Consider the following 27,098-nt stretch of genomic DNA (forward strand, 5'->3'; position numbering starts at 1 on the left):
TGTCCCTTTAAGAAGCCAGTACTGCTGTCATTGGAGTGATTGTCTGAGCTTAAACTCCTCTGGTGGAGGGGCTTAAGCAGCACTTCAGCAGGACCCAATCGGGCAGGTGGCACTCCTCGTTCCTGTCCCCCCCCAGAGTCCCATCAGCAACACCGGCATGGGAGAACTCCTACAGATGGGACACATGCTCACTGAAGACTGCAGAAAGTTTTAACACTGGGAAATGAGAAATGGCAGAACCAGCAACAATAACCAGACCCCTGATATCCTCCAAGCGGCACAAGAGCATAAGAAAAAATTCCAAAAGGATTTATTCCTCATATCAGGACGATAATGGGTAAGTTGGCTTTTTGACCAAATCTGACTCCATTTAATTTTTTACTGTAAATTGCATTGGCTTATTACACACATGACACTTGTAGACTAAAGAATGCAGTCTTTATTAGGAATATTCATGCTTTGCAGTGGAACAAAGCATAATATTTCCTAAGTTTCTAAACGTGTGGGTACAAAAACTATATTTGTACATTTACATTTTTAAGAATTTATATAAATTCATCTGTATAAATTCTTGTATACCATAATGTTTTCATAATTTTGAGTCTTGATTTCTATAAATCAAGGAATTAAAATGATGCACATCGCATGTTGCTTTGTATATGCAGTGCACATTTCTTCACATACAGTATGATTTATGTGCACTAAGTAAGCACACTAGAGAAAATAAAAATGAAGTGACATCATTTTATAGATATAACTACATACAACATAAACACATTATACTATGTATATACAGTTGGAGGGTTATGAATCCATTTCACCTTCATCCTCCAAGTGTGTGTTTACCTAATTTGCGCTATCAAATAAAATGAATTCATTTTACATTTTACCATTATTTTTTATTTTTATTTAAAGTGTAATCATTTAATTTAATAATAATGTCATATTATAATATGAAATATTACAAATAAGATGGTAAGAACATGAAAAATAACTGTATGTGTGTGAGTATGATGGATGTATGTATATGTATTGTTTCTACATCCAGTTTATTTTTTTAATGTGCTTTTGTCATACCATATAAAGCAACAGTTTTATTATGTGCTGCAAATGTTACCATGTTACTGTAAGATTAATTAAAGTGATTATTGATCTTTGGTTGTGTTTCAGACCATCTGATGATGAAGATAAGGATGGAGAGAGAGTGGAGAGTAATGATCCAGAGGAGATGTTCCAGAACATTCAGCTTCAGAAGGAAATCATCGCCAACATCCAAACCAAACCCTGGCCAATAAGACGCAAGCTAAAAGTACTTAAGTAAGACCCCCCCCAAGTATATGTCAAGAAAATGTCATCCGAATTTAATCATGTATTAAAATTATTACAGATCTTAAAGTTGTATTGTTCTCTAGTGGAACATTTTAAATAGCACAAGATATAAAGGATAAAACATTTATAAGTTCAGCATTTATAAGGCCAAAAGGTGGGGGTAGAATGTTTCAAGCTCTTGATATACAGTATAATGTGCTGTAAAGGTATTTTTGAGCTGAGGACAATGTTTATACAGCAGTTGACATGAATGCAGGAAAGACTGTGATGCTCGATACATAAGGAGGAATAATGAAAAGAAATAAGCATTATTTCTTTTTAAGTTTATTATTTGACTCCATTACAGCCATTAGTCTACTTAGAAACGATATTCCAAAATGTTTGAAACTGATGATAATGGCAGAGGAAAGCATCTGTGCATTAAACCCGTAAGGTAAATAACAATTAACTTTCATTGCTTGAAAGCGGCCGGCATATTTACAACATGATGCCTGGAGAACAAACTAAATTGGCTGAGTAATTGTTTCATTAGCCTAACCAGCAGTTTCTCATTTTACTGGGTACCGATCACTGAGGCTTCTTTGGGCGGGGGTCAAGGATGCGCAAATGTTACAGCAAGAGCACATTGTGGTTATTTCTGGTAAAGTCTATGCATCTGGCAAAGCCATGCCAAAATACTGTAAAATGCAATACAGCTACTTTTATGGTTTAAATGCAATGTTTACCATGTTGGTATAAATAAAAATGTTTTAAATAGCTATAGCTGGAATGGAGTAGTGCATGTTATACAGCACAGGACATCAAATTTCCAAATGTCAGTTACCAACATAACACTTTTATTATTTATTTATTTCAGAGGTTCTGAACGTTTACGTCCACCCTAATATCAAAAAAATTCTGATTATCCAACCAAGAATTTTATTAGCACATTTATCTTTGAAGTTACTTACAATAACTGGCAGGTTTATGCCTGATGGTTCATGGAAGAGATACATGCTACATTTTACGAGTGTCCTCATCATCTTTGGGTGAGTGCTCATGATTGCATACACCCACCTTCTGAAGAAAGTACCCCCCAAAATCAATTTTCAATCTGTATTTGTTTGATGTTTCTATTATGTTGCCATTGAATTTATGGCTTTTTTTTTCTTTTCTTTTTTTTTTTTTTTTTTTGTTGGTTTGTTTTTCATTTTTATTAATAAAGAAACCAATGAAGTGCCACTTTTAATGGGTAAAACATCTTTGAAAGGCAAACATTAATAAAAGAGTGTGTTTGTGTTCAGGTTAACACAACAGGAACACACTGACCACAGCTGTCAGTCCGTAGCAGGATATGGTGTAGATTGCTAAAGCTCAGTGTATTTGTTTGTGTGTGTTTTAGGCAAGCCAGAGAGATTGTTCTGAAGTATGAGGGCAGACTGACCAGGACACGAGGTTACCAGGCAGCCGGGGCAGATGTACGTTTTATGCGACCTTTTATCTACAGAATTTGTGTTCATTAGGATTTTTTTTATTTTATTATTTTGTTCACCTTTTGTATTGGCAGTATACAATTTTTACAGTATCTGAACAAGTTGTGCATGTTGCTTACAGCATTATTCATGTTTTTTGCTAAGGCAAGTCTTGCTATCTATCTGTCTTCATGTCTGTCTGTCTGTCTGTCTGTCTAAACTGCTTTTGTCTTTTTCATGTTATAGCTTCTCTCATTTTTTTTCTTTCAGTTTTTTTCATCAGCTGTGTGTTTGTGAGATTCCGGTTAAGGTTCTGCATGCCTCTGGTTCAGCGGTGCTCCTCATCTGCTCACAGACGCTGCACTCAAATTTATGGCCTGTTGTTATAGCCTGGTTTAATTAAAATGTCCAATGGCATTCGCCAAGGCTGCCCAAGCACCATTAAAATTAATTGACTTTTTAGCAAGTGGATTTGATGGTGAATTATTAATTCTGATGATGGCTTTTTATTGCAGATTGAAAATCAGATATCCGTACATTGATTTAACAAATTATTATCTCACTATCCTTCTACATGAGAACTCACAGCTCTTTCAGCATTGAATCTTTATTTACTTGTGGATTCATCTGTCTACAAACTATCCTAATCTAACATTTGCTTATGTTATAATTTTATCTAACTGTTGTATTTGTTCTCATGTGATCATAAATGTTTGTTTGCAGTTGCTGAAAAAGATTTCAAGAGTCCTCTACAACATTGTTGTTCTGTTCATTCCCTGGGAGATGAGGATTAAAAAGATTGAAAGTTAGTATCCTGACAAACAGTATGTGTTTAATTTGTCTGCAGATATAAATATTAATATGTTATCCTCATATTGCAAGGCGTAAGGAAAAACAATATTATTTGATCACATAACTTATATGAATGATAAAATGGTTCTAATATTGGAAATATATTAGGCCTTATGCATATTCACTGTAAATAAATATACTTTGTCAGGTAACCTAAAATGTACATCCATGAGGAAACTGTCTAGATTAAGTAGTGTGATTAACGTCAAAAATGTAATTAGACTGAAACAATATAACCCTTACAGCTATAAGTATTTTAAGGATCAGATCAGGTAGAAATAACTCCATACTGCATTAAACGTACACTAAACAGTATGTTGTTTTTGAAGGTCATTTTGGATCAGGAGTGGCCTCTTACTTCATATTCCTACGATGGCTGTTTGGGATCAATATAGTTCTCACTATTATGACTGGAGCCTTTATCGTGCTGCCTGAGGTTTGTATGCACTGCATTAATTCATAAATGCATAAATGCATAAAGTGTCATGGAAATCTTCATTACCAAAGGATCTTTTAAAGTGGTCCTATTATGCCCTTTTACGAAGTCTTGATTTTGTTTTTGGGGTGTTCTAGAATGTGTTTTCATGCTTGATTGTTCAAAAAACGCATTATTACAGCTCCTCTCTCCCCAGTCTGGTTAAACATGTTGTTTTCGAATGAAGCCCCTCCTTCCGAAATACGAAATGTGCTGTGATTGGTTAGCTGGCCCAGTGTGTTGTGATTGGCAGCGCTTAGCGCGTTCAAGAAACAAGCTTACAAAGACCTTACAAAAGCTAAAGTAAACACTACATCAATACTGTAATGTTAGTTAGCAAGCTAGCAGAGGCCACGCTTTGCCCTTCGTATAAATCATAGCTATCATAGCAACTACATAAAGTTTATAATTGGAACTGTTAATAGAAACCACAACTACAAATAATAAGACATACTTTTATGTTGTGATCCATAAACAACAGATTGTCTCAACAAAATGGGAATGGCTACATCTTTCAGGAGAAGCTTTTGTGTGTACAGCCTGCTTTGTACTCTCTTCTGGAAGCTGCTGTCCGTAAAATTTGCAGCGCACAGACAAACGTTAAGGAGGTTATAATTTTCGAGTGTGTTTTAGAAATGTCTCGCCCCTTACCATAACAACAAGTTTCAATACACTACTAATGCAACTCAACTAGGCCTCGCCCCTTTTTTTGCGTATGTCTTGGGCAGGACTTATTTAAATGAGGAATATTGTGACGTACTGTACGTTCCTGGAAGAAAACTCAAAACTACAATAGAGGTGTTTCAGGGGGTTCAGAAACAGTGCTTACTAATATAGAGAATAACTCTCTTTGGAGTGGACTTTGTGCTTAAAACAAGTGCCGACCACGCCAACCAATGGGTTACACACTGATCCTACAAAACCCAACCAAATGTCTTATAGTGTTGGTCGGCGTCTGTCGGTGCAGTGTGAATTGGCCTTTAAGCGTTATACATGACATTATTCTCCTTTATTATTATTTCAGAAAGCATGCACAGATATTTAAATGCTGCTGTGGGTTCATACATTATTTATAAACAACATCTTTTATTGAAACTCGACAAGGCCATTTTTAGACCTGGAAATGGAAAATATGGTTAGATTTATTTCACTCCCAGTGCAGAGACACAAAGCAATTTCTGCTCAGGTATGATCTGTTGTCCTCTATCATCCCCTCTATCTCTCCAATCTGTCCAATCAGCTCCTGGCCGGCGCTCCATTTGGGACCACCCGCAGCAAGACCATTCCCAAGGATCACCTTTCCTCTGCACAAGACCTGGACACCATCTGGTCGTTGGGGGCAAGATTATTATCTCTTTTTTTTTTTTTTACTGCTTTACCAATGTGCTGTACATATTATCAGCGTAACTTTGGGATTTAATCACAAATCATTTATTTGTGCTTTGGAATCTGCCAGTTTGTTTTTGTTTTTTGTTTTTGTGTTGCAGGGATATCTACAATACTCTGTACTTTTTTATGGCTACTACGGCAATGTGCGTAAAATCGGCAGCGCTGGCTACAGACTACCCTTGGCCTATTTTATGGTCGGGATGGCAGTTTTTGCCTACAGCTTCTTCACTTTGTTAAGAAAGTAATCACCACTACAAAGATGCTTTGCTTGAAATCACTGATTAACTTGCATTCACATTTATGTATTTGGTCCAAATGAGACTTGCAGCACATTCAAGCTGTACGTGTTTTCAGTTCATGCATTCCCTGAGAATTGAAGCCATGACTTTAACTAATCAAGATGTGGAATTCCTGTTGAAGCTGGTTTACCTGGATTACATTTATGATGTATTTAAGTAATTTAAGGCCATGTTGGTTTATTTGTATGCAGTCATGGTCACTATAAACTCTGGCATGCAAAATACCTGCATGGAAATTCTTTAGGAAAAGCTCTATTTGTGTTCCTTGGAAAAGTCGCTGCTTACTAGTTCCATAATGCAACTTCATATGCTGTTTTCTATCAGAATGGCTAAAAACTCCCGCACGAGTTTAGCCGGCACCTCCGATGAGAATTTCACTTTCTGCTGGCGTGTCTTCTGTGCGTGGGACTACCTGATTGGGAACCCAGAGGCGGCCGAGAGTAAAGGGGCAGCCATCGTCAATAGCATCAGAGTGAGCGTTTCCTACATCCAACAGACCGAAATAAACAGTCTGTCCTTGATTCAATTCTCAATGATCATCCAGTTTTAATTCAGTTAAGGGAGGTTTATGTTTCATTATTAGTGCTGATTTCCCAAGGAAAACATGTTATTTGAGTCTCATCAATATCATGCTAAATTCAAGACATTTCTTTGGAATATCATTTAGTTTGATTACAAATGTTGCATGTTTTAAAAAAATGTTAAGTTGTGATTTCACTCAAATTTATGTGCCAGTTTTTAGCTCTTCCATGTGTCCAAGTCTACACATCATAGTAAACGTTTTTTGCTTTTACATATTTTTGTCAAATTTGAGAGCAAATATTAATTTAATTAAAGTAAAATTTTAATTTAATTTAATTAGATCATTGAACTGTATTATATACTGTAGGTATTATATTGACCATCCACTGTCCTGTTTTCTAGATATTGTTATCATATTGGTTGACTGTTTTAAAAATCATTATCATTTTCCTTCTCTTTTTATAATGGTACCAAATGACCACAATTTATTGAAGTAACAGTAACTACAGTACCTATTTGGCATAAATTATGATTAATGTTTCTTGGGTTTTGGATTATCTTTTGGATGGTAACTGACCAAAAATGTTTTATTACTTTTTTTTAGGAGGCCATTGTAGAAGAGCAAGAGAAGAAGAAAGAAACAAGCTTGCAAGTTTTCCTCTTTTATCTGGGTTTCCATTATCACCTCAACAAAACCCTTAGTGCTGACTAAGTGTTTTCTCCAAAGTTTCTCAGAAGTGCATGTTTAACAAAACGGGCTTTTGAGGGTGGGAATGATGGTATCAGTAAGTGACTTACAGCGATGTGCTGTTCCTCTCTATCTGGGGCTGTTGTCACGGCTCTTGTAATGCTGGCTCAGACAGCTTTGATTTATACATCTCCTCCCTGTTCCAATGCAATCGCAGCAGAACATGCGAAACGGAGAACACCCCGCCATATTTTATACAAACAGCCTTTTACTGCAGGCGGATGACTGCACCTAAATTGCAATTAGACCTGCTCGCACATTTAAGCCGATTATTATATTGCTGGAATGCGACACCCATGCACACAGGGTTATGCTAACATTTGTATAATATCTCTAGATTATCATAACTAAACTTGGTTGAATCTAACGAGACCAGGACACATTTCACCCCAGAAGCAAATTGAAAAAAAGATATTAAATATATTTTGCATGTAGAAAATGAAGCCTAATTTTGAAGTCATTAATTATTTTATTTATTTATTTATTTTGCATTATGACATTATTTTCAGGACAATTAGGCACATTTGCTCAATGTATTCTCATTACTACAATGTGCCCAGACAGTGTTTTGCAATTATCATTAATTTAATACAGTATTTTTAATTAAAAATACTGTAATGTGGGGTTATTATTATTTTAATGATAATTTTTAAAGAATGCGTACTCTACAAATTAAATAATGTGAAATATAACCCAGACATGTTCTTGACAGGTTTCATGAGATATTTGTATAGAGGACTTTCTTATATATAATATCTCTGTAGAGTTTTGAATATGATGACAGAACATTTCTGAAGTACTTGCCTATTACTCACTTGCTTTTGTCTGTGATAAAACTTGTCAGGCAAACTGGGAAATGTAGTGCGTCAAAAGGGATTGTTTATTGATGCTGTGCTTGCATTGTTCAGCCAATGCTGATTTAGGGGAAACAAACCCTGTTATGAAGCTTGAAATTCTCATGTTGTATTGTCGCTTTTACCATGTTTATAACCTCGTAAATCAGAAACATGGTGTCAGAAGAACTTTTATTGGAGTATTTTTGGGGGTTTATTTGCTTATAATACGATCTTCTTTCTTATTACTCATCTCTCTATAATATTTAGGGATGGGTATCGAGATCGCAGTTCCATTTAAGAACTGGTTCCAAATGTCCAAGAAACGAGCATTTCGATTATGCTTATCGGTTCCTGTGAGTGCATTTCGATTTTGAACCGAATCGATTTTTCAAGCGCAAAAGCCACGCACTTTTTTTCTGTGCTTCTCATTCCAATTCTGGAATCGGATATGTTATAAAATAAAAATGTATATTCCTCTAACGTTAATCTATCCCTTTGTGCATTTTAATATTATTTTAAATCATGCGCAAGACCCGCACGCTGTTTTTTTGTGCCACACACACATCCAAAGCGCAGAAGGGGTGATTTAATGTGATTTTAAACCACACATCCAAAGCGTGCTCACAGAAAAAGTGTTTTTAAAATATGTTTTTAAACCATTCAAGGTGCAAGAAGACACGCTGTTCACATATGTAACAGTATTATTGGGTCCGTGCAGCTCTTAAAGTGACAGCAACCTAATATACCATCTGCCGTCTCTATAATAACATTAATCAAACAACAAAAGACAAATAGAAAATTCAGGCACTACTCTTAACTGAATAACCTCTATAGCCATATTTGTAATGTATATTTATTCACATTTGATTACAGTTTCTGTACCTGAATACCTGAAAATCTTAAAACTGTTTATTTCAATTGTATCTTTGCTCAGTTGTATGTATTTGACCTATTGATAATTTATTTGTTCTTTTTAAATTACTGAGTGTTTACTTGTCTTTAATAATGCTTGAAATGTCTATTTGTTAGGCTAGTTGTTTTATGGTATTTTTAAACTATATGCAACAGTTCCTTGTGTAAGTGTTATTTAGCCTGTTAATATGTGTTCATGGTATTCAGCTACAATGAAATGTTTTACAATAAGACTTAGAATAAATGTGAAGGATATCTAAGTTTTTTGGGGGTTTTTACCTTTCGATAAAAATCAGAATCGAAAAGCTGAATCGCAATAGTTAAAATTCAAACGATACCCAACCCTAATAATATTTGTTTCTGATTGGTCAATAACAGCATGATGCAAATATATTTCTATAATAGCCCTAAATTGAATAATTGACCATTCTCCTGTCACTCAATTACCTACATACAGTAGTTGTGCTAGTTTCAGGTTTCTCGCTTGACTCTTTGTCCTCTTTCTTTCTACATAAAATAATTGTAAGTAATCAATGTAAAATTGTAAGTAATCAATAGTTAATTTTTCAATAGTCAATAGTAATTCAATAGTCAATAGTTAATTAGAATGGAACTGTGTAAGTGTGTTAATGTATAGTCATTCGTTCATCATCACAAAATAAATCCCTTTCAGGAAGATACAGGATACTGATCACCCCTGCTAAAGGTCTACATTATTCCTTATTTATTTTTCTTTGTAACTAAAGGTTCATTATATGAAAAAGACAGTTGTTTAAAGGTGTATCTGACTGTATTGTTTTCTCATTAAGTTCAGCTTCTATTCCAACAGAGCCGTACTGATCAGTTTGCGGATTCTGGCAAACATTCTCGTGCTGCTGTCATTGGCCGGCAGCATCTACATCATCTACTTTGTGGTGGATCGTTCTCAGAAACTAGAGCAAGAGAAACCTGAGCTAACACTGTGGGAGAAGAACGAAGTACGTTATGTTTTATACAAATAGACATAATGCAAAAAAGGACTACTTTTATTTTTCTTCTTCTTTAATTATTCATTTTTTTTCTTCATCTCATTATTATTATTATTATTATTATTATTATTTAATTATTCACCACATTTTTTATTATTATTATTATTTAATTAAGTCTTATTTAATTTGTCTACTTATTCAGCTTTTCTTCTTCTTCATATTATTATTTAATGATTCTTTTTTTCTTATTCATCTTATTTTCTTCATCTCATTATTATTATTATTATTATTATTATTATTAAATTATTCAAGTATTCACCACAATTTTTATTATTGTTATTATTATTGTTTATTAATTATTATTTAATTCTTCTACTTTGACTTTTCTTCTACATATTGTTATTGTTTTCATAATTTATTTAATTCATTTTATTATGATTAATTCCTTAATTCTTGTAAATTTTTTGGAGGACCAATGTACTCTAAATGAAATAATTACATTAATAGTTAATTCAATAAATAAATAATTAAATGAAAATATCTACTTGTTTCTTATTTTATCCTTCATATTATATTTATTTATGTATTTACTTACTTTATTTATTCATATTATTATTATTATTATTATTATTATTATCTAATTGTTCTCCCTTTTCCCTCCTCTTTTTCATCTTCTTATTTAATTCTTCTTGCTTCAGATATTTGATCTAGTATTAGTGTTTATGTGCTGTGTATTTGAGGAAGATGAATGATGTGAATTGTGTTTCTTCATCAGGTGAGTGTGGTGGTCTCCCTAATCACAATGATTGCTCCATCAGCCTTTGAGCTAGTGGCCCAATTGGAGATGTACCACCCCAGAACAAGTCTCCGCTTCCAGCTTGCCAGGTAAGAACATCACCGTTTGAACACTGTTATTGCTCTGGTTTTGTGTTTTGTTTATTAAAAGAGAAATGTGCCTTTTTTGTTTAGAGTTCTGGTGTTGTACCTTGGAAACCTCTACAGTTTGATTATTGCCCTGCTGGATAAAGTCAACAGTATGAGCTCTGCTGTGAGTCACAATTATATTCTTATTTAATCCTCAACCTTGTCTCTGAGGCTGCACGATTGATCAAAATAAACCCGAAACCGCGATATGGCTTAGTGCGATTATCAAATTGCAAAGTGATTTAATTAAATTAATATATGCGCTGTGTGTTTCAGAGTGAAGCGCGGCACTCTGTTGTTTTACACACAAGCAACTCATGATCCAGTGGTTTCAGTCTCAGAGCAGCTTGGTTGAACATGAACTCATTTCTGCATCTGCTCTGAGTTTGGGTTGCTTATAACGTGCATTTGGGAATGCAACATGCGCCAATCATCTTCCCAAACTTGTAAACTTTTGAGAAGCGAGTTTCTGTCAAAATAAAATCTCAATGGTTTAACGTTGAAAATGAAGAAATTAAGACAGCTATTAATATTAGTATTGTAATTTTACAGTTGTGCTGTACAATATAATTATAAAAATAATAATAACAAATTATTATTATTATATTTTTCTTTAATATATTATTATTATAATATAATAAAGCAAAATATTGCAATAGTAATAATTATTATTTTGTCTAATATATGTATTTAGTAGTAATAATTATATATATATAATATATATATATATATATATATTTTTTTTTTTTTCAAATCATGCAGCTCTACTTACTGTTGATTTATTGCTCAGCAGCAAATAAAGTAGTCACCAAAAGTGATGTCCTGCCTAGGAATATTGACATCTTCACCCATTATTCAAATATTATTAAAAATGTGTTAAAGATTTTGTAAGCAATTTTCATAGTTGTGCTTGGAGTCAGTTGTTTTATTTGTGCTAATGCAATAAAACATGCCAAATTGTGCAGACATAATTTTATGCCAGGCTGTCATACAAAGAAATTACGAACATATGCAAAAACAAGAGAGAACTAACAAAATATTAATAACTGATTATGTAGTCAGTGCTTTTTGATATGAGCTTTTAAAATAAACCCTGTAGATGTAGTTTGCCTTTTTTGCCAAATAATTTTGTCAGATAAATACTGTATATATTTTCCTCATATTTTGATGGTTTAATCGTACATGCAGGGACATTAAAAACAAATATCTCCCCAACCATCACTTTTGCCCACTTCTGTATATAATAAACATTCAACATCAAAGCATTTTTTTTTCTGTGCAGTGAAAATATTATTCAGATATTTTCCATTCTTTAGTTAGAAAAATTAAATGTAACATAAAAAATGTATGTAAATCATACACGTTTTGAATCATTCCAGATTACTCCCACAGTAAACCTGTCTGACTCAACATCGTACCTAGCGACCATTTCCCAGCCTACTGAGGAGAACCTGTCCACCATTGTCCCGGATATCGTGGAGCGACGGAACAGCATGCTGAACATGACTCTTCTGGACCTCAACAACAGTGTGACCACTTTCAAGAGCACCACATCCTCCCGAGAGCCAATAAGAATGCAGTCCCTGCAAAACCAGACCGTCCTCTATGAGTACAACACCAGATCACAGCTAGACCCCTGCTGGGAAACATATGTCGGCCAGGTACTCCTTCACTTGGAAATCATTGCTCTCTGTTCCAGATTATCAGGGACTTAGCTGGTATTCACTCATGGCTAGACCCTCCATAGGCTCATCGTCAGCTAATACCTGAATATGCTATTCATCCGCTTCCGTATTTATACCCGCACTGCGGGGTGGAACACGAGATGCAAATCTCACACGCCAATGTGCATTGGCCCGTTTAGTTTACACTCGAAGGTGACTGGGCTTTCAGGCAAGATCCCAATTCGTCAGATCACGTCTGAATTAACGTCTCCGTTCCCTCCTTCAGGGAACGAGGGTTACATACTGTACGTAACCGAGACATTTCATATTTTTAAACCCTAATTTTGTGAAGCGTTTTGACTGAAATGTGTTTTTGCAACAAATTTGCTATTGCTATTTCTATTTTAAGAGGCTATTTCTATTCTAGAAATAACTGATTATATATTTTATTATATAATGCAAAGACATTTATAAACTTTTTAAGTGTGTCTTAAGTGGCCAAATACACTGTGTATAGAGACATACCCAGACATGCTCGATATTGTTTGTTAGATCTATACTGATACATTATACAGAGGCATTATTGTGACAAACAATATAAATAAGTTTCCTTCTGGAGGTGAAGAATATAGATTGTATTTGTGGGTTGAAATATCCAGCCCGGCTTTTATTTAATGAAATTGCTGTCAGGTTGGTCTTTCTCTTGGTTTAAATCCAAAGATCTGATTTAGCGTCCTGCTTGGACGGTCTGTGGAGGGGTAAAATTGCACCCTGCACAAGGAAGGTAAATGCAGGCTGTTTATTTTATTTATCTTATTTACAGGAGATGTTAAAGCTCTCCATCATTGATATGATCTTCACGGTGGCAAGTATCCTGCTCATTGATTTTATCCGTGGACTGGTGGTTCGATACTTGAGTGACTGCTGCTGTTGGGACTTGGAGAGCAAGTTTGTAAGTCTGTCACTTCTGTTCAAAAACACACTTTGAGAGGTTTTTCAAGCAGATTTGTGACCAATCGATAGCCTGTTAAGATGGGATAAAGTATGTTAACATTGAAAACCCCATCACTTTTAAGCATTTTTGTAATTGTTTTTGTGTCAAATTAAATATCAGAATAGCAGATTTCTGCTGATTTTCCCCTCACAAACTGCAGAAAATAAAGTGTACTATTTCATGTGTTAAGACTAAAGCATTGTTACTTAAGTGAACTTAACACTTGTCATTTATGTTTTGGATTCTGAATTTTCTATAACAGGGATTCCTAAACTCTAATCCAAATTTTTTTTCAACCCCTTTGACCTAAAATATTTACTTGAAGTAATATTTGATAGAATTTAACAACACATTCGCAAGTTCACGGTTCTCTGATATCCGTAAATGGTCACATGACATGCAGGTAAACAAATTAAACTTGACATCTATTTTAGTAAGTGTTTAATTTCTTTTTTATTATTTACTTTGAATTTTTATGATTTTTTTAATTATTAGCTTTTCAACAACCCACAAATCGAACCCTGATTTGGGAAACCCTGTTCTATAACATGTATTAATTAATTATATTCCCTTTCCAATTAAAATAAATTCCTTTTCCAGCCAGAATATGGTGAATTTAAAATAGCTGAAAATGTTCTTCATCTGATATACAACCAGGGAATGATATGGTAAGTAATGATTTATCCATTTGTGACCCTGGACCACAAAACCAGTCACATGGGTCAATTTTTTGAAATTGAGCTTTATACATCATCTGAAAGCTGAATAAATAAGCTTTTTTAGGATAGGACAATATTTGGCTGAGATACAACTATTTGAAAATCTGGAATCTGAGGGTGCAAAAAAATCTAAACATTGAGAAAATCGTCTTTAAAGTTGTCCATTTATGTTCGCGATTGTGCTGCATTCAATGTTTTATATATTTACGGTAGGAAATTTACTAAATATCTTCATGGAACATGATCTTTACTTAATATCCTAATGATTTTTGGCATAAAAGAAAATTCAATCATTTTGACCCATACAATGTATTGTTGGCTATTGCCACAAATATACCCATGTGACTCGTGACTGGTTTTGTGATCCAGGGTCACATTTATCAGTACATTTTCTTTGATATGATTATCAATAAAAAAAATATTTTTTTTTCACAGTTATTATTTTTACATTACGATGACTGCTGTTTATCTCTGATACACACAGTTCTAATCTCTCTGGGTCTATTGTTATATATAAGCTTGTCTATCTATATCTGCAATAAACTGTTCTGTTGCCGTGGTGCTCCTTACCTCAATGCTCCATTTCCCTTCAGCTTTGTAATCCAACAATAATGACTTTTCTGAAGCTCTAGGTGCACAAGCAGAACTCCCTTAAAAGGGGAAATAAATCTTTCCCGTGTTTCTCTCTCCCTGTAGGATGGGAGCATTCTTTTCACCCTGTCTGCCCGCCTTTAATGTCCTGAAGCTCATTGGCTTGATGTACCTGCGGAGCTGGGCTGTGCTGACCTGTAACGTCCCCCATCAGCAGGTCTTTAAGGCCTCCAGGTCAGTGAGGCAGAATGAGGTCATTAAAGGTTGTACATTCATTTACCACTGATCTGATACAAGTGTAGCTGACCTAGGAGAATCTGCCATGATTTGCTTACAACATAACAAAACCATTTAAAACATTGGTTTCATAAATCCTAGGGCCAGTTGAGCAGGATGCAGTTAATTTCAGTTCATTTGAAGTTCAGTTAATTGAAACTGAAATGATAGTTTGATCAATGCATTTCAATGACTTTCATGATTTCCATTTGTTTGTGATTACTCTAACATCTGCATTTTTTTAGACTGAACTCAAAAACAATTTAGAGCTGTCAAATTGTTCAGGGGTTGTTATTTCCTTGACTTAAATCATTAATTTAAATGCTAAATATTTCTTGAATTTTCCTAATTCTCCAGGTTTTGTAATTATTTGTAAAAATTAGTTTGTAATTATTACGGTCACATCGTGTGGCTGTACAAAGAGCATGAAGACGAAGAATTCAAAGAATAGTCTTTAATGCAAAAGTCCAAATACAGTAATCCACAGGAGAATGTCTCAGGGAGCAAAAACCAACCACTTTAACCAAACAATACCAGACAGGGAACTAACTCAAACTGAGGGCTTAAATACACAGAGCAAATAAAGGAAACTAGATTGCACCCAGGTGAAGGGAATCAATAATGAGGAAAATCAAATCAGTAACTATAACAACCAATAACAAGCAGGAACATAGGAATCTAGGTCAAACTAAACAGGCAAACAGGAACTAAACAGAATGTGCATGTTACAGTAGCTCCCCCTCTCGGAAGGCATGTCCTCGCGCCGTAAAGAGTCTATCAGAGGAGGGTGGGGGCTCTGGTGGAGGACGTGGAGCTGGAGAGGGGTATAAACAATTAGAGATGTACGCAAAACAGTCCATGGGGTAGTAGTGGTTGGGAGGAGCCTGGGGAGAGCCAGGAGCCAGGCAGGCCAAAGTCAGCATGATATTCCACAGCGGAGTCGCTGGTGGGAGGAACCATGGTCGAGACCTGGGAGATGGAACCAGGGATGTGAGTTCCATGTGGTGGAGACCCAGATGGAGCAGAGGAGACACCGAGCTAGGTTGTTATCAGAGGGACAGGGTAGAACTGATGGCTCATGGGAGCAAGGTGGAGACGGGGACCCGGAAGACTGCGGTGTAGATGGAGCGACCGAGGACAACGGCAGAGCCGGAGGGAAGGTGGAGCCCGGTGGAGCCAAAGGGTTGGAGGGCAGAGGTGCAGCCAGAAGCCAGGAATCCCATGGCAGAACCAGAGTGACACCTGACCGGAGGCGGAGGTATAACCTCCTCAAAATCATCTATATAATTTCCAGAGGCCAGGAAATACTCATCCAGAGCAGCAGGGATGTGGGGTGGGGCTTCCCTCCATGCCCTCGAACTCCAGAAGTACTCGATCGCACCTGATCAGCCGCGTCGTTGGGCTCAGGCTCTGGGGCGGAAGATGGCTTAGTTGGGTTCACTGGCATGTTATCCACTGCAGTCTCAGGCTCCGTGTCTGTGGTGGAATCTGGCATGGTGAAGGCTGACGGGGCTCTGGATCCGGTGGATCTGGAGTGGGGCTGGTGATGACATCCTCAACTGGGCCTATAAGGTCTATTTTGCCAACTAAAATAGTTCCAAACTAAGCAGAAAAATTGCGTCTCCCAGCAACACACAGCGGTGTTTCTTTCTTGAATGATTCACTGTTTTTGAACGAATCAGTTGGATTAATCGCCACCTACTGGTAGTTTTAGTTTCATATATATAGTATATCATTTCATTTTTCCCAACATCTCATATTTTTATTTTCAAAATGTTATATTTAGAACATTAATCTCATAACATTATTTAGGCAATTGTGACTGCAGTGTAAGTGGATTTTGATAAATGGTAAGAGGGATTTTGCTGATTATTTAAAAATTATCCAAAATAAATTTGAGCAAGTACAAACCAGCCAGTGTTCAAAACTATCTGCTTGCCTTAGCTCGATTCAAAACGGTAAGCTTGTAATAATGTTTTTAATTCCAGTGGTACTGGTGGATTTCCACAGGAAATTCGAGCATGTCTTTGCGTCATTACATCACATCTGTACACATAAAGACGGTGTCTCGACTAGTAGGCTATGTTGCGTGTGAGGATGTTGGAGGTGGAGATTTATAGCCTTTTCTCACAGCACTTGATATAATTAAACTTAGCAATTTGATGGCGGATCCAGAAAGGTTCAAACGACAATCACCAGTGACAACTGGAGATTCACCCGTTGTAAAACGCAAAAGACTTCGGACTGGCTACAGAAAAAAAGAGACTGCAGCCGGCCCATGCGAAAACAAGGATAAATATCAGAAGGGCATTAAATGTAGTCACGCAATGCTGATGTTGTTAACATTAACAATTTGGGAACAAAGTATAATTTGCACGGTTTGACGTGATATGATAAGCGATCGTTAGATTTAATCAGCGCGATTTACTGCAATGCTTTTTTTTCCTTAGTTGGTCAGAACAAAAGTGGATGTTGCTTGTTCAGATGACATTTTCATTGGTCATACTTCCAATAAGTAGAATCTGTGATTGCGAATGCCAGTATCCACACCAGCGCGGTGACTGACAGCCGCACATTCTCCTCAAAACATTGGATTCATCCGCGCTGTGCCGTGCCGAGGCACAACCTACGTAAAGTTGATCATTCTGCGAATAACTCCAATTGCAGATTTCGAACAGAGATGGCGACAAAGAGGAAAAACTGCAGACTGCAGCTTTAATTTAATTGGTATAACAGCCCTATAGTATATAGTGTTCAACAGTGTAATTAATTAAAAGATGATCAACAATCTGTAATTGTACCTTTTTATAAATAATAATTTGCTTGTCCATGGAATATTATTGCAATACATATGGATAGTAAAAATGACCCTTAACCTAAACCAAGTTTGACAGGCTTTTGTCATATGCTGATATGTTTTTATTAAATTGCAACAAAGAAATGTGATTTACATTTTTCTTGGCTTAAAAACCTCTTCAGTCTTTTTCTAAATGTTTCCTTTGCTGGTAAAACCAACATTTTTGAAGATCTAAATGGCTGGAGTGTAAATTCCTCTGACTAGAGCTGTAATGTGAAACAATTTTCTTTTTTTACAAGCTGTGAGATTAATTTAAAATCAGTGAGCATTCAGTGTACGGATCAGGGACTCTCTGAATGGTACACTTGTTCTCTGCTTCACTGAATCCAAATCCCTCTCATTTTCCAGCGTGGTGAGTACAGAGATAACAGTGGATACTTCAGTGTGACAAGCGACTGTGTTGGTCAAAGCGTCTCTCTTTCAGCAGATTTATGTAATTGCATCTTCATTGAAGCTTTATCAGTCAGTCGCAGATGTGAGGCGAAACTACCAAGTGGTCTACAAATATTTCATCTTCACCGATACTGCTGTGTTTTATGCGATAATAAGGGATCATCCCACTGCAGCTGTGTGGAGTGTAAAACTTAGCATCAGATAATATGAAACGGTCAAATCATAGTAGTTTGGTTGTGTATCTGAGTTAATTCATAGTATTTTACTGGGATTGTTTTTAATTTAAATTTATTTACTCCCCAGATCAAATAACTTCTATCTGGCGATGCTTCTCTTCATGCTTTTCCTGTGTATGTTACCGACCATTTTTGCCATTGTGAGGTACCGGCCGTCTCAGTACTGTGGACCCTTCAGGTAAATAAAACTGTCCAAATGTGGCGGCGTTTAAATCTAATCTCATTTAAGGTGATGTATTCTGTTGAAATCATGGATCCCAGAGATATGCAAAGACAACTATAAGTAAGCGATCTGTGAGCGACCCTCAAAAATCAACTCCGTTACAGTATCAAAACATTTCTAAAACAGTGATATTGACTCAGCCAATGGTATAATTTTGGGATGATACTAATTTTGGGAAATTTTGAAAACTTTTTTGGCCATTTTGTGTGTTGACGCTAATGGAAATGCGAAGAAATTGCATAGACGCTACGCTACATTGCAAATTTCATATATAAAAACCGCTTGAAATCATATCCTCTGCAATTAATAACACAATGCTTTCTGTAAGTAAGTGTTAGTATAGTCAGCTGATCATTAATGCAAAATAAATCCAGGGGGATCAGTCTTGTATCACCCCGAAATGGTTTTGCAGTGATGCCTAGTGAACTGTACATTATCTCAATTACTACACATGCACATTCAAAATAATTGAATACATGACTTGAAATATTGAGTTAAGTTGAAATGGTATGTTACAAGAAAGAGACTGTAAAGTGATACAAGATACAGTGTGTAGAAGACTTTTTTTGGTTTAAACAGTTTAGTGTCAATATAAAATAAAATAAAATAAAATATTTAGATTGCAGAATGATTGACCAATCAGAATCAAGTATTCCTGAGCTCTGTACAAAATGCTTTTGTTTTTAAATAATTTACATGAAAATACATAGTTGATGTCTTTCTGCATTTCTTCAATCTCCTCTCCCGCTCTGTAGTGGCCAGGAGAAGATTTACGACATCATCTCCGAAACCATTGCCAACGACTTCCCGCTGTGGTTCAATAAAGTGATGAGTTACGTCACCAGTCCTGTGGTGGTGCTGCCCGCTTTGCTTCTACTCTTGTAAGTACACTACAGTAACCTTAATTACCATAGAGAAAAATAGCTAGAAAATTAAAGCTCATCAAGACAAACGTTGGATGTTGGCTTGACAAAAAAATAATGTTCTGGATGGTTACTGGTGCATTGCTATATGTGGTTGCTAATGAGATACACTACAGTTTGGGGTCAATAAGATTGTTTTTATGTCTCTTTTGTTCACCAAGGCTGCATTTATTTGATCAAAAATACAGTAAAACAGTAATATTGTGAAATAGTATTACAATTTAAACTGTTTTTGATTATAATATATTTTATTTTTATTATATTATATATATATATATATATATATATATATATTAATATAATATATATTATTTTATATATATTATATTTTCAAACAGGTTGATTCAATTAGTAAGAACATAGCCTCACGACTGTGCTTGGTTTAGAGGATGTAGATTGAAAGCTTTAACATTTACAGAGAGTTTGAAAAAGCCCTTTACCCCTGTTTGCACAATAACAGCATATTGGTTTAGTCAAGCCAGCATAATTCGACCAGGCAAGCAGGACAAATGCCTTCAATGCACTCAACCTTGTGCTGTTTGTCATTGTCCCTTTCAGTATGCTGATCTACTACCTACAATCCATCGCTAGATCACTCAAAGTCACCAACAGCCAGCTGAGACTACAGCTGCAAACCGTGAGTCACTCCAAATTGGAATATCATTATGATGTATTTCAGTTCATTTAACAGATCCGGGATTTACAATAAGGAACCCGAGCGAAACAGGATACGGTCTTTGGATTTCATATAATCTCATTTCTTCAGCAGTTTATTTTATAACTCTAATTGAATTTCCTCTTGCAGGAGCGCACAGACGACAAGAAGAAAGTATTTCAGTTAGCCGCAGGTACTTTGTCTATGAACTATCTTCATTACGAATACAAGGGAACGTTTCGGGCACATTTCAGGCCGCTGAGCAGTAACGGCCAAAGTAATGTACTCACAATATATAACGTCATAAGGCAATATCAGCCTGTCACCAGTTGGCTGGACATTTGGGTGTGTAAATGTGTGATTTACAGCACGTCTGCAGGCACCTGAGGGAGGCGATAAAAAGCCGGAACAAGAGAGCGACATCACTAGTGTGGAGTCGTCCGCCCGCTCCACCTCCCCTCCACGGCGCAACGGTAGCGTCACCAACTTCCAATCTCCCATCCGCCATTGCAACAGCATCCGGACAATATCCCAGTCGGCTTCACGGCCTGACATCCCCAGAGCTGCCGGAGCGACGCGGAGTCCCTCTGTCCCAGTGCGGCAGAAACACAAAGCAGAGCATGTTTCCAGCAGGTCTGTGCTGCTCTGTGGTATAAGAGCTTTATATTTCAATTCACTGCTGCTTAGGTTCCATACATCTGCTGTTCATGAAGCTTCACTGCCCTCCATTTCTGCCCGTGTAATGCTTTCAGAATGTACAGCAGCCCCTCAGTTCCTCAAAGACAAGTACGACGAGTGGAGTACATACCCATCAGGTTTGGAATATTCATGAAGTCTGATTATGAATAAACAAGTTAATCCTATTTCTACAATTCTGTTTCTTATACAAGTTAAGCTCTATCAACAGCGTTTGTGGCGTAATATAGGTTACTGCAGAAAATCATTTCAGATTATTTTGATCTGTAATAATTTCAGCAACTAAAACTATTACAAATCATTTTCGTTGATTGAGATATAGCTGAAATAAACAGATTTTATTTAATTTACTTGCCAAGGCAACATTTGTCATTTTCGTTCATTTTTGTAAGTTGAAGCACTACTAAATTACTAAAACTGAAATTAAAATGAAGTTAGATAGAAATATTAAAAACTAATAAAGAATTATAAAAGAAAACTGAAAATATACGAATAAACACTAATTCAAACAAATAATAAATACTATAATGGTAAATAAATAATACTAAAATAACACTGGATTACAGTAAGAAGTGTAGAGTAAAATACACACTGTTTCAAAAGCACAGCCACTATTCAGCTTATTTTGCAACAAGGAAGTAAGCTATTTTCCGTGAATGTACAAGACTTCTGATTCATTAGTCACTACAGGTAAATAACTATAACAATGACAAAGTGCAGTAAATGGTAAAACTATTTGCTCTACAAACCAACGTGTTTGTGATTACGATAATAAATCATGCAGCACAACACAGGTTTTTTAGCTAAAATAACTAACCGGATGATACCAGAAGCTTCGTACATTCGTACATAAGTTACAAATGGCCTCTCCCACCACTATACAAGTAGGACTTGTATTACAGAACCACTTACTGATGTTGTGAGAGTGTGTGTTTAAGTAATTTATCCAAACTTTTGGAATGTCATTGCATGTAACTTTCGCTTGAAATGCATTAAGCCCACTCAATAACAGGAATGAAGTGTGTAATTCATAGCCAGACGTTCACCCACTTAAAAAATTAGTCCCAGCTCAAAAAGGATGATTTTTAGACAGCTTTACTGACCAAACTATAAACTGCAGTAAACTCTGTCTGAATAATTAATGTTAAGTGCTTTAACAAAATACAAACTTTATATTTCTGCTTTTAAACCCTTCAGAACACTGGCTTGCTAATGTGTATGTGCATTACTGTAAATGTGCTTTTTTCGTGTTCTTTTTTTTAAAACTTAAGGACGTCAAAATAATTTTCTGTGGTAATCAACATTATGCTATAGTTAAAGACAATTCTTCTCCGAGCACTCAACTAATTCATATATGTGTGTGTGTGTGTGTGTGTGTGTGTGTGTGTATATATATATATATATATATATATATATATATATATATATATATATATATATATATATACACAGTGAGGAAAATAAGTATTTGAACACCCTGCTAATTTTGCAAGTTCTCCCACTTAGAAATCATGGAGGGGTCTGAAATTGTCATCGTAGGTGCATGTCCACTGTGAGAGACATAATCTAAAAAAAAAAATCCAGAAATCACAATGTATGATTTTTTAACTATTTATTTGTATGATACAGCTGCAAATAAGTATTTGAACACCTGAGAAAATCAATGTTAATATTTGGTACAGTAGCCTTTGTTTGCAATTACAGAGGTCAAACGTTTCCTGTAGTTTTTCACCAGGTTTGCACACACTGCAGGAGGGATTTTGGCCCACTCCTCCACACAGATCTTCTCTAGATCAGTCAGGTTTCTGGGCTGTCGCTGAGAAACACGGAGTTTGAGCTCCCTCCAAAGATTCTCTATTGGGTTTAGGTCTGGAGACTGGCTAGGCCACGCCAGAACCTTGATATGCTTCTTACAGAGCCACTCCTTGTTTATCCTGGCTGTGTGCTTCGGGTCATTGTCATGTTGGAAGACCCAGCCTCGACCCATCTTCAATGCTCTAACTGAGGGAAGGAGGTTGTTCCCCAAAATCTCGCAATACATGGCCCCGGTCATCCTCTCCTTAATACAGTGCAGTCGCCCTGTCCCATGTGCAGAAAAACACCCCCAATGCATGATGCTACCACCCCCATGCTTCACAGTAGGGATGGTGTTCTTGGGATGGCACTCATCATTTTTCTTCCTCCAAACACGTTTAGTGGAATTATGACCAAAAAGTTCTATTTTGGTCTCATCTGACCACATGACTTTCTCCCATGACTCCTCTGGATCATCCAAATGGTCATTGGTAAACTTAAGACGGGCCTTGACATGTGCTGGTTTAAGCAGGGGAACCTTCCGTGCCATGCATGATTTCAAACCATGACGTCTTAGTGTATTACCAACAGTAACCTTGGAAACGGTGGTCCCAGCTCTTTTCAGGTCATTGACCAGCTCCTCCCGTGTAGTTCTGGGCTGATTTCTCACCTTTCTTAGGATCATTGAGACCCCACGAGGTGAGATCTTGCATGGAGCCCCAGTCCGAGGGAGATTGACAGTCATGTTTAGCTTCTTCCATTTTCTAATGATTGCTCCAACAGTGGACCTTTTTTCACCAAGCTGCTTGGCAATTTCCCCGTAGCCCTTTCCAGCCTTGTGGAGGTGTACAATTTTGTCTCTAGTGTCTTTGGACAGCTCTTTGGTCTTGGCCATGTTAGTAGTTGGATTCTTACTGATTGTATGGGGTGGACAGGTGTCTTTATGCAGCTAACGACCTCAAACAGGTGCATCTAATTTAGGATAATAAATGGAGCGGAGGTGGACATTTTAATTAAAGGCAGACTAACAGGTCTTTGAGGGTCAGAATTCTAGCTGATAGACAGGTGTTTAAATACTTATTTGCAGCTGTATCATACAAATAAATAGTTAATTTTTTTCACTTTAAGACACTTACAGTATTCTATCATATCAGATCAGGGATAGGGAACTTCAGTGCTTGCACTTTGAGAGTAAAACTTCATTAGGCTTCACCTTTCATTTCATAATGCAGTGCACTTCATACTATTTATTTAAAGGAGCAATTCACCCAAAACTGAAAATGTTGTCGTCATTTACTCACCCTCACAACATTCTGACTTTATATTATTTTCTCTTTTTCTGTGAAACACAAAGCAAGCTCTAAGGAAGAATGTAGGCAGAATGACAGTATAAATCACCATCCAGTTTCAGCTTTTTGTTTCACAGAAGAAAGAAAACAATACGTCTTGGAAAGAGTTTTGGGTGAACTTTTCCTTTAACATTAGTTACAAGCTGCACCATAAAGGTAAATGTCTTTGTTTCTCAAGTTTATGGAAGGTAAGGTGAATTATGTACAAACATACATATTCATGTCACATGTTGCATTTTCTGATATCCAGGCATTCTGGATACTTGGGCAGCTCCAGCGGTTCCTGCCGCTCCAAGTCCTACCACAACATGGCCTACAACCCGTGTTCACGGTACGCCGAGAACATCCACTCTGATCCGCTGTTTCGGAAAACCCTCCGGCCCATGCACAACGAGCCCGGCATAATGACGGCTCAGAGCTACGTGGGCCGCCGGGCACACACAACACGCTACGTCATCGTCAACGAACATGAAGCTCGCAAGAAGATTGTGCGCTCCACTACGCGCGTTCCGAGACATTACCGCCTAGCAGACGAACCGACAGAGATTGTAGAGCTGTATCCACGTAATGTAAAGTGTTACATTCCTCGTACCCCTCACCGCAGCTACCAGCCACACCTCAGCGAGGAAGAGGAGGTGGAAGAGGAAGACCCAAAGAGCAGCACGAGGAGGGGATCGAACCGTCCACGATCACTGACAGACCTCCACCAGACCGCACGCTTCTACATTGGCGACGCGATAAACAGTCAGTTGTCTATGGAGCAGGGTTTATATGGCGACGAAGAAGAGGATGATCATGAAGATGACTGGGTGAATGATGGCTTGCACCCTTGCTCTCAAACAAACGTCCGAGGCCCAGAGTCGGCTCACAGATACGTTGAACAATACGTCAAGCCCAAGACCAAGCATAAAGTGGAGCCGTCGCTGACCGAGTCAGATTCGGCATCTCTAGCGTCTAGTAGTGACCAACAAAACAGCAGCACAGACCAGTACATCCAGGTCATTCACAACAAGGAAAAGTACCTGAAGCCCAGTGCAAAGCCGACCAAAAAGAAATCAAAGAAAAACGTTAAACTCAATGTGTCTGGCACCAATGATCTTGTCTGCTCCAATGTTTAACCTGTTTAGATCTAAAACCGAGATTTGGCTCTGTTTCAAAAACCTTAGTGAGCTGTCTACGTAGGAAGCATTTTAAGGCCTCATAGGCGCACACCAACACGAAGTCTGTTTCAAAAGGTAGGTTATTATCCTGCATTATTATCCTGCCTTCTAAGATAACTTCTATTGGCCAAATTTGGCCAAATGTTTGGTGTGATGACGACAACCTCTGTAGTCCAATTTAGCCACTTGTTAGCAACCGCCTTTTTCAAGACAAGTAAAAGCTTTAAAAAAAAAACACAAGTGGGTATTACTGATGCATTTGAACATGAAAACATCTTAATTTCATTTCAAGCAATTAACCAAAAACCCATTGACTTCAGGATTATGGAAACGGACGTGCAAAAATGTTAACTTGTTTCTGGGTTTTGGCCTACAAAAATGTCGTCCCTGCATTACTCAAATCTCCCGCCCTCCTACTTGATAATAACTACTGGAACTTTGCTTGCACTAATTCAGAGCAGATCGATCAACCCTCAACTTCATTGAGAAGCATCGTTTCCAAGATACCAGCAACTTAAGTGATGTTCCACTGGTTAAGTCAATTCTGAGTTGTGAGTTGTCTTCAACACAGCTTACTAGGTTTTGAAACAGCCATTAATTCAGTGAAATACCTACAAGTTTATCCTATAAAAGTTGCAGTTTGCCTTGTAAAGTAAAGCACAAATAAATGACCAAACTGTATAAGTGTACTTTGCATGTATCTGTAGATTTTCATTAAATCTGATATAAAAATTATATTGTTTGGACATTTGTGGACTCCACTATCCATTTCAAGGCTGTAACCTTGAATTCCAGATCGGGTGTGTACTAAATGAAAACATTTAGAGTCAGCCAATGAAAAACCCTTATTGAACACTATCCCCCTCAATCTCTGTGAGGGTTGTGGCCTTGATACAAATGAAGCACCTTTAAAGCACTTATGGTTTGAATATCACTTTGAATATCAATATTCAGATTAAGAGGTTGCGTACGTGCAAGTTTTTCAATAGCCAGTTTATAAATTATTACATTTCTGAACTATTTTATTTACAATCCTGAATATGTGGTTACTACGGAGCCCCTGAGGGGACCTGTGCAAAAAAATAATAATAGTAGGCCTACAGACTTTCGCGTGCGCACGAGAAACTTTCGCGTGCTCACGCGTTACAATTTATAGCGTTTTTCACGCGTTATAGCGTCATTAATACAAATGTGGAAATATGGATTATGTATGTATTACATTGCCAACATGGGGGAAACAAAATATTAACATAAAAAAGTACAAAATATTAAAGGGATAGTTAACAAGAAAGTGAAAATATTCACACTTGTTCCAAACCAGAGGACCTTCTTCTGAGGAACACAAAAGATGTTACGCAGAATATTAGTCATTGGCAGCCTCAGTATCCATTTACAACCATTGTATGAAAAATATGAAAGCAAAATGATGATAAAGAAAGCTGATGACTGTTCAATGAACATTCTGCAAAACATTTTTGTGTTCACAGAAGAAAGTCTGAAAAAGACAATGTTTTAAAATATAAAAATAAAGATAAAGATAAAGGTTTGAAATTTTTATTCAAACTGCAATTAGTAGTGTAATTGAATCAGTGTGTCTTTCGTTCAGTATAGTTTTTTGATTTAATATTTAAAGTAGAAAATTAGAAAAGAGTTCCTTTTTCGTTTTATAAACAATATTTCTAAAACGTTTTTCGTTCTGAGGTAGAACATTTAATAAACAGCTTGAATTTTTCAATTTCTAGTCAGGTCAAGTCAAGTCGCCTTCATTTATATAGCGCTTTTAACAATATGGTTGCAAAGCAGCTTTTGCATATAATAGAAAATTACTGTAACAGATTGTTTATAGGGTTTACAACAGCTTTT

General features: G+C 36.6%; 1 protein-coding gene across 1 annotated transcript; it reads left to right on the forward strand.

Annotated features, from left to right (window-relative positions):
• Window positions 1-230: 230 nt before the first annotated feature.
• tmc3 (transmembrane channel like 3) lies at window positions 231-25,962 on the forward strand (the record flags this gene model as incomplete). Its single annotated transcript, XM_084109621.1, has 23 exons — window positions 231-337; window positions 1,171-1,317; window positions 2,711-2,786; window positions 3,504-3,585; window positions 3,962-4,068; window positions 5,348-5,446; window positions 5,595-5,737; window positions 6,120-6,267; window positions 6,922-6,965; window positions 9,643-9,790; window positions 10,557-10,666; window positions 10,751-10,829; window positions 12,085-12,366; window positions 13,193-13,321; window positions 13,964-14,031; window positions 14,779-14,907; window positions 18,503-18,613; window positions 19,414-19,539; window positions 20,140-20,218; window positions 20,387-20,429; window positions 20,605-20,869; window positions 20,989-21,051; window positions 24,326-25,962. 23 exons carry the CDS (start codon window positions 231-233, stop codon window positions 25,191-25,193), a joined length of 3,453 nt encoding a protein of 1,150 aa, XP_083965747.1. The 3' UTR covers window positions 25,194-25,962.
• Window positions 25,963-27,098: the final 1,136 nt, after the last annotated feature.

This window comes from Abramis brama (genome assembly GCF_963993115.1).
Source record: "Abramis brama genome assembly, chromosome: 3".
NCBI lineage: Eukaryota > Metazoa > Chordata > Actinopteri > Cypriniformes > Leuciscidae > Abramis > Abramis brama.